Here is a 9,085-nt window from a genome sequence, read left to right on the forward strand (position 1 = left end):
ACCGGAACGGAGGGCCCGTGGCGGGGGCGGGCTTCCCGGCGGGGCCGCACTTGCCGGGCGTCGACGAGGCTCGCCCCGTGGTAACCCCGCCGCTGAGGCCGGCGGTGTTTGGGCTTCTAGCCCCTTAGGGTGTGCCCCGGACGCGGCCCTCTGTGTTCTGTGGCGCCTGCGGGGCCGAGTCGGGGAGGCCTTGAGTGCCCGGCGGGGTGTGCCCTCCTGAGCTCATGCTCTGGCTCGCGGGCCGGCGGCCGGGCCCCCTGCACGTGTGCCAGTTACGTGCGCTGCGTGAAGCGTGCGCTGCCCATTGTGGCCGCCGACCCCAGACCTGGGTCCGGGGAGCCCTCGTGTCCCTTCGTTCAAGACGAATGGAAAACTCGGTGCCTTGCCGTTCCGGAAAATGAGGACTGGGCTTGGTGATGTTCTAGGTGAACACCGCGCTGGCCTGTGCCCCACGCGGGCGTGAGAGCGGGCAGTCTCCGGAACAGGCTGATCAGGAGGGACGACCAGGTGCCTCAGTCCGTAAGCCTCCGCCCTCTGATTGACGCTCAGGCCATGATGTTGGGGTACGGACATGAAGGCTCGACTCTGGCTCTGCGCTCAGCCCCAGTCCGCTGGAGAGTCTCCCTGTCCCACCCTGCCCCAAAAAGGCAACACATGTGCCCCCGTGTGACGTGTGCTAACGAACATGATGGAGATGGCTGAATTCCCGGAGCCAGGAAAGGGGGCGGCCCTCTCACATCCTCCCTCCAACCAGGAGCCTGCGTGTGCCCCGTGTGGGGACCTGGAGAAGACCCGGCAGCAGCAGGAGCCCGGAAGCCTGTCCGCCAAGATGTCTGGTGCCCTGCCCAGTCCACCCATGGTGAGGCGTTTCCAGCACCCGTGGCTGGAGTCTGCCCTTGTCCCTGAGCCATGACCTGCCTTTCACACCTTCTCCTGGCCTCAGCCGTGCCTGCGCACCGCTGCTCAGCTAACTCTAGCCCGGCTTTATGGAGAGCCCCTGCCACTCGGAGAGCAAGGAGAGGGGCCAGGAAGCCAGGAAGCAGTGGGGGCAGGAGTGGCAGGGTCCACTTCAAGGAGGGGAGAAGTGTCAGCAGTTAACCCAGTGGGAATGTTGGTTCAGATATGCTGGATTTTCCCAGCTTTTCTCCTAAGGAAACAGAAATCCAGATTTTCATGTGAACTCTCCTCATTTCAAAACATGACAGTTGGCAGCGGTGGAGTATTGCCAGCTTATATGTTCAGAACCATTCTGCACCTGGCCGTGTCTGGGGACGGTGACTCACCGTCCCCTACATTCCACTTGGGCTTGGCCAGTGGGCAGCACAGGTCAATCCGAGATCGGAAGCCGGGAGGTCGCGATACTCAACCCCGTAGTTCCAAACCAAACCACCTCCACGCCCACCCCCACCTGCACACGTACCCTGGGGCCATGGTGTGGACAGTGGCTACCTTCCTCCACGTACTGCCCAGCTCGGGCATGGTGGCCTCTCTCCCAGGCCATAGCTCTTTTCGTCTGGTGACCCCTCTGCCCCTTCTGTGTGCAGGCGTGGGAAGCAATGGCTCTTCTGTTGCTAGTCTGATGGCCACCCGAGCCTTCGCTGATTCGCTCCATCCTGTCCCTATAAGTGCTTGTGTAAGTAGTCCCTTTACTCTGGGATCCCCTCAGTGAAACCTCTGAATGACGCTCCTTTTCCTGCTAGGAGCCACCACCGCACAGACTAGTTCCGTTAGAAAACAGCACACACCCAGAGGTGTGTGTGAGGACCACACACACCCAGATCTGCAGTCCTTTTCCAGCTGGAGGGAGCCTGGCTTGCACCCCTGCTATATGCTCCAAGCACGGCCCGAGGCAGCCGCTGAAGCTGAAGCCACTTCACAGCCCAGGGATGTGCTGAGGACAGCACGTGCACCAGAACCCCAGGCTGCAGCTGAAGACGCGGCATGAAGACGGAACAGCCTTGCAGTGCGGCTGACCAGTTTAATGGCGGGCGAAAGCATGCAGATGCCACACTACGGAGCAGCAGGGACTCGGGGGTACAGAGGCCTTAGGGGGACACTACTAGACCGTCACAGGGGAAACGGGGTCACCTAAAGTTGGTACGGGGTAAGGGGGGTGCACTGGCAGCTCAGACCTAGACGTTTCTCAGGGGAACACCCCCGAAGTTCAGGGCACGCCGGCTGCCTTCACTCCCGAACGTAAATTCTGGTGCAGACCACGTCATCGGCGCCGAACGTCTGTGGAGAAGGAAAGACAATCAGAGCAGACGCCTGTGCAAACGTGTTTAGAGCACGTTGCTCAGAGGGCCCCTTACTGCCCTGCTAAAGACACTTTGTTAACCGACATTCAAGTCCCTGGGCCACGTGCTCGCACTAACTGCTGGGGTCTTTTTTGTTTTCTCTTTTTCTTCTCTTCTCCTTTGAGCTCCGCACAGGCAGAGAGGCAACTGGGGTATAGAATTATATGCAATTTTCCTTTGTTTCTGGAGCCCATGAATGCAGCGTCAGAAATGCTTGGTTTGAAAAATGAAACTGCAAGAGGGGAGATATCCCACTGGACATTTCTGAGGCGGCTCTCTCTCTTCAAATGACGTGAGCAGAGCAGAGGGCCTGGGCAGCCAGAGCTCCGGGGTCACGCACTGACCAGCCAGAGGGGACGGCCTGGGAGAGAGCGGCTGCTCATCCTTAAGTCACCGGCAGGCTGGACGGCGGGCCTGGCCTCCAGACCCCGCTTGGCGGCACCCCGCGGGGGAGGCTGCTTCGTGGCCCCAAGCGGGAGGGAGGCGGTTTCACACAGGGCTGGAATGCAGCAGGATGATCCCAAAGGGTCACTCCAGCTAACGTTCTATGGCTCTTTGTCTGTCTGTCTGTCTGCTATATGATCTTAACTCTCCCCCAAACTAGCAATCACAGATGATTGCTAGTTTGGGGGAGAGTTAAGATCATTTACTTAGAGGTGCTCCCACATCCGGGTCAAAAGAAAAGCCTCCATCTGGGGAATGGTGTGGGCCCACCATATAGCAGACAGACAGACAAAGACACTTGCCAGGCTGTCCCAGGAACCTTTGACTTTTTTATCAGAGCCACCGTCTCTGGCAGTGGCCGCTGCTCTCCCGGGCAGCGGGGAACAGGGAAAGCAATACGTTTGTTTCGTACATGAAACCGACATTCGGACATCCTCCAGGCTGCAGACCCGATGTGCGCACGTCTGCCGATGCCCACTTTTCTACAGGAGTGCCCTCGCTCTCAGGTTCTCCAAGGGGCTTAAGGCCCCCTGGCTAGACCTGGACCTTCAGCTTCTCGCCCCCCCCCGTCGGCTGGCCAAGAGCCTCTCAGGAGGCACACGGCAAGACCTGATTCCAACGTGTGTCTCAGGGAAACACTAGCCCTGAGTGACACCAAGAAGGAAGCACCCATCAACAGCTTCTCCTCCGGGTGGGGGCTCGTGGTCACACGGACACGGTTGTAGCTGCTGCGGACACTTCTGTCTGCAGGGGATGCTGTGCCTGGAGAAGGAGGGCCGGGGGGCAGGGGTTCCCATGGAGATCCCCCTCTAGGGGTGCCGACCTCTCAGCTCTATGGACACAGAGGATGTGTGGTTGGCGTCCCTGCCATGCACTGTGACCACCCTCACATCTGACGCCTCCCCCAAGCCCCCAGGCTGACCAGTAGCTTCCTGACGCGCGGGAAGAAATCACATTTCCAACCATATCTGAAATGTCCTTCCCTGCAGGCACCAGTGCCAAAATATTCTTGAAAGCAACTCTGGAGTGTTCCAGAGTGGTTTGAGGGAAGATACTCCGTTTTCACAGAAGGGAACTTACAGCCCCCGGGGGACAATTTACTGTGGGCGCTGGGAGAGCTTATTGCAACTCAACTAGGATAATCTACCTCTTGTTATGAGGAGACGAGTCTCCCTGCGTTTGGGATTTATTAATGATAACGACCTTCGAAACAAAAGCCCATATCTCAGGTCTCAAATGCCAAGAATTAACACTCCCTTTGAGGCTTGTCTGGTCGGTGGAGCTGGGTGGGGGGAGGGGGTCGGAAGTCTGGGAGTCCTGGCAGCAGAACCTGCTCTGGCTGTTCGGGGATTGCAAGGTTAATAAAATCACACTTCCTCACGGAGCAAGCCAGGCCTGCTCAACTCTCAGCCACGCTCCAGAACTGAGAGCTTTGCTGACTCTGGTACCAGTGAACCTTTTCTTCCTCCTTCTCCTAAATTCCACGTCTCAGCTTCAAAGTGCCCCTCCAACCCCATCAGGTGTTCCTTCCCTGGAACTGGCATTCACCAGGTTGCAAAGGAAGCCGGCCCCTTCTCTAGGAAAGCAGACAGGACTCAGAATCAGGCCCGGGAAGGACAAGAGGAGAGAGAGGGATCAAGCAGCCTCAGCAGGAGTAAGAGAGACAGCCCCGTTCAGGGTCTGCCCACAGATCAATGTGCAATTTTAGGGCTGAGAGCACTGCGCCCGGGGATCCACCTCCAGGGGCCGCCCTCATCCTACAGCCTGGGAAGGGAAGGGCCGTGCCCAGATCGCACAGTGTGGCTGGCCCATGTCCCACCCTGCGGGCTCCTTCTCCAGCGCTAGAGGAGCGTGTGAGCTAAGATGGGGCAGGCAGGTGGTCTTAAGAGAGGAGACGGTAGCAATATGCCTCATAGAGAACAAAGGATATCATTTCCAGGTTACCCACACAGCTTTTCCCCTTGCGTGTGTGTGTGTGTGTGTGTGTGTGTGTGAGCGCGTGCGTGCATGTGTATGCATATGCGTGTGTGCACATGTGCCTGTGTGTGTCTGGCGGGTAGGGGCGGGGGGAGGGCGGGGTTGTGGCAGGGAGAGCCTGGTCTATTCCGAAACACAAAGGAAGAGTGACTGAGCCTTCTCTGTCCTCCCCAACTTTCTCTGCCCCCAACATCTGAACTAAAGGACAAGGCCGGGTGTGATTAAACTGGGGGGGGGTCTCACCAGGTCCAGTCTGTGTGGCCAGGATCGTTTAAAATGCTTTAATCTGAGTACCTTGCAGGGAGAGCCCACCCTTCCCTGTCCCCAAGGCCCCAGCCCCACACGTGGACACGCAGGCCCTTTCGGCAGCCGCAGGCCTCGCCTGGCTCCTGAAGGCCACCGCAGCTGGTTAGGCTGGGGCGCAAACGTTTGCTCTCTGGGGCTCCCGGGCTGACAGGCTAAACCTCCTGAAATCTTGCCCTGGCGGCAAAATGGGGAAAGGGCAGGGGGAGAAAATCCCTCTGCGGAGTGAACAGCCCTGGGGCCCCGCAGAGCCCGCGCACCCTGGCGCAGTGGGAAGGGAGGCGACTCAGAGAGCGCCACGGGGTCGCCACGGGGACGCGCCGTGGGGCCGCTGCCACCCGTCTCAGCCCTGCTCTGCCCCGACCATTGAACAATGCTTGCCTGCCACCTCAGCTGTCCCTCTAGGCTCTCCACTCCCTTTTTACTGCAGGGCCCACAGGGTCCCTCCGTCCGCCCAAGGGAGGGCGGCATCATCCGGGGACGTGGCTTGATTCAGGGGCCCAGACCTCACCAGGATGAGCTCGTCGTTGGCCAGCTCGCGGGTCCAGTAAGTTTTGGGGCCGTCCCCCTCGAGCAGAGTCTGTGCACAGTGGATCTTGTTCTCATTCTCCCAAGTGGCCAAACTCTGCAGGCAGGAAAACCGTTAGTGACATTAATTACAGCCTTGGCGGCAGGAGCAGAGACAACAACGCGCCCAGGAGAGTCACGGCGGCTGAGAGAAGCAACACATGGTCCCTGTCAGCAGGGCACAGAAGCCTCTGCAAAGCCCTGTGGAGTCCAGATTCAGAGGACCGGTCATGGGTTTATGGGGAATAAATAGAGCTCATGTCCCCCCGCCCCTCCCCCAAACGTGCACGCATGCACACACACACACACACACACACACACTCACTCTCTCTCTCTCCAAACCAGCGGAGCTCTGGGCATACTTCACATTTCCGGGAATAAAATTCAGAGCACACGGTGATTCATTTATGCCGAAACGAACTATCCCTTCAAGAAACTGGGACATTAAGAACCTTCCCATCAGAAGACGACACTAGAGCCGCTAAGATGCCGTATTTATAACCACACTGGCCGGCGCAGGAGCCCTCTCCTCCGCCCGGATTTGGGGATAACCCCTTCCTCGCTATGCGCACAGACTACTCTGATAAACCTGAGTCAGCTGGCTCTGGGGACAGAAACACTGCCCCCGCCCCGGTTTCCAGCTGTGGGAGGCGGCACAGAGCACAGAGCTTGGAGTTGGGCTTCGGCAGGTGCCCAGCCCACAGACTCGCCGACACTTGCCAGGCTGTCGCATAGACCTTTGATTTTTTTTAATCAGAGCCATGGTCTCTGGCAGTGGCCACCGCTGGATGTCCCCACCTGAGCCCTGCCGATGGCCAGGCCTGCTCCCCAAGACTCCCAGTCACTCTCACTACACAGATCCACTCTTGTTTTTACAAGCAGTGCAGGGACCACGGGCTCGGACCCTGCCAGCTCCAAGCCGGGACATCATTTTCTGGCTGTGTCAGTTCTGTGGGCCAAACATTGCCATGTGGGTCGAGTCTCTGTGCCCAGGGCACCCAACCCTACAGAGCAAACAGTCACCCCTCAGGAAAGGGGAGACTCAATTTCTCACTTTCCGGAACGTTATGAGTATTTCTTTGTTTTGAACGCTGGGGAAAGGGAGGGAGACATTTTGTCCCCTTTTAAGTAAGAGACAGCAGCAGCCACGATTTTTCCGTCTGCATTCAAAATACACATTACCCGACCCTTCTTTCCACTCAACAGAATGCGATTTTTGCCCACGGAAAACAGGCTTGTACAGCGGCTGGCTTCCATCCACTGGTTCATCCCAGGGACCAATATCGGTACAAAGAGGAAACTCCTGCCCTTGAGGACCAAGAGAGCCCTTCGACCATTTCCCCAGCCGGAATCAGCCTCGCTTTGGGAAGACTCCGCCTTTCCTTCAAGACACCAGACTGAGGGCGGGAGGGAGAGGTGCGGGCCCACAGGACTGCTGAAACTGGATCCGGGGCATCCCCTGGGGTCCGGGGCCGGCGGCGGCGGGGGGAGCGAGCGCTGCCGCTCCACCTGCCACGGGAGACGTGGCGGCTGCCGAGCCCCGCACCCGCACCCGCACCCACACCCGCGCGGGACGCAGCCGCCGGGGATCTCCCGCCGCTCCAGGCGCAGCTGTGAGAGCGGAGGCGGCGGCTTGGGAGCGGTGGGGGCGGACTGGGGAGGACCTTCTCCCGAGCAGCCCGGGCACCCCGCTTGCATGAATTGTCTCTGCAAACCGCCAGTGCACGGCCTTGCAGGGAAAGCGCGCCACCGGCTGCCAAGGCCAGCAGGGGCGCGTCCGGCCCCGGCGGTCCAGGGCTCGGAGAGGGGATCCCGGGACGCCGCCCTCCTCCGGGGCCTCACCCTGCACTTGCGTCCGTCCACGGTCTCCTCCTCGAAGCCCTCTCCGACCTTGAAGTTGATCTCGGTGGTGCGCACGGTGGTGGACGTCTTGATGTAGAACTGATCCCCGTCCTGGCGGATTTCCACGTGCGGCTTGGACGCAGCCGCCACCGCCACTTTGCGCAGCATGGCGTTCACACCTGCGCGGGGAAGGAGGGCTGCGCCACGGGCTCGGTCGCGGCGCCCGCCCGGCACGGCCCCAACCCTCTGCCTAGAGATGGAGACCTCAAAACAGACCCGCTCCCCCCCAACCCTCGCCCAGAGTTTCCAGAGGAGAAACTGAGCCCCAGTAAGCGGCTTTCCCTGCGCAGCACGATGGATGCGCGGCGGGGCCTGGCCTCACACCGACTCTCCAAATTTAAAGCCCCCGATTCTCCTCGGACTCCAGCGAAATCTCGCCTCGCGCTGGTCCAGCACGAGACGAGGCCGAACCGTCGGGGAAGGCGCCAAGCCTCCAGCAAACGTTCGCGGGGCGCGCGGCTCCCGGGCTCCACTAGCCGCTCCTGCCGGGGTGGCCTTGGATCGCTCCCCTCGCCCTCGCCCCGGGGACGCCCTCCCGCCTGCGCTGGTCCCGGAGCCCACCCCGCGGGCCTGGGGAGCACCTCGGGGCCGCTCCTCCTCACAGGCGCCCACCGACCGCGCCAGCTCACCCAGCGCCTTGAGGAGCTCGTCGAAATTCTCGCTGCTCCGCATCTTCCAGGTGCCGGCGAAGTTGGGCATGGCGAGGCGGCGGGCTGCGGCGGGCTGCGGGCGGACGGACGGGCGCTGACAGCGGCGGCGCGGCGGGCTCGCTCCGGGCTGCAGGGCGGAGACTGAGCGCAGCGCCCAGCCCGCGCGCCCAGAGTCCCTGGGAGGGCGCCCCCCGCCCCGCCCCGCGCCCCGCCCCCGCCCCGCCCCGCCCCCCGAGGCCCTACCCGCGCGAGCCCCGCTCCCCGCCCGCGTGCCCCCACCCCGCCGCGGTCCGCACCCCGGCCTTGGTGCTGCGCGCGCCCGCCGTGCCCGCTCTACCACAACCGGGCGTGGGCACTGGGGGAGGGTCCGGCGATCGGGCCCTGGCTCGGAGGGGACAATGGTGACAGCGGGGCGGTGGGGACGTGGGGAAGCACTGCGCCACTCTCTCTACTTTGGGGCGTGTTTGGGCAGAACTATAATAGAAAGTTAAAATACGGTGGGTGGTGGGGCGGTCAACGTTGAGAGCCGCCCTGTCCCGACTCTGGGTGGTGCGTTCTGGGCGCGCGCAGCCGGTTTACCCCCAGCCCAGCGCGGGATCCTATTCCGCACCCACCCCCACCCCAACACACATACTGGCTCAGGGCCAATGCGAGCGAGTGGTGGGAAAGCTCCAGCCCCCCGACCCCCGCCTGGGCCCTGCCACAAACCCAGCGGCACGCGGGATGGGGGCCCTTGGCGTGCACCGAGCTGGAGGCCACTCAGGCCTCAACCCCTCGGAACTGCGGTGAGGACGGCTGGAACCCGGGGTAGGAGCAGCCCGTTCTAAGGAGAAGCCTGGCTCCGCAGTCTGCAAGGCTCTCCTTCCTTCTCCCACTGCTCCCAAGTATGCACCGTGCTTCAAGCCCCCTTCTCCAGCGAGAGGGCACACACACTTCACCGTGGCC

The 9,085-nt window shown here is 61.4% G+C and overlaps 1 protein-coding gene across 1 annotated transcript; it reads right to left on the reverse strand.

Annotated features, from left to right (window-relative positions):
* Positions 1–1,958: 1,958 nt before the first annotated feature.
* Positions 1,959–8,292, reverse strand: CRABP1 (cellular retinoic acid binding protein 1). The gene is made up of 4 exons (XM_032341854.1): positions 8,120–8,292; positions 7,431–7,609; positions 5,533–5,646; positions 1,959–2,235 (listed from the first exon to the last, which is right to left on the reverse strand). The coding sequence occupies exons 1-4, from the start codon at positions 8,187–8,189 to the stop codon at positions 2,185–2,187; spliced, it is 414 nt and encodes a 137-aa protein (XP_032197745.1). The 5' UTR covers positions 8,190–8,292; the 3' UTR covers positions 1,959–2,184.
* Positions 8,293–9,085: the final 793 nt, after the last annotated feature.

The sequence above is a fragment of the Mustela erminea genome, chromosome 5, assembly GCF_009829155.1.
Source record: "Mustela erminea isolate mMusErm1 chromosome 5, mMusErm1.Pri, whole genome shotgun sequence".
NCBI classification, from domain to species: Eukaryota; Metazoa; Chordata; class Mammalia; order Carnivora; family Mustelidae; genus Mustela; species Mustela erminea.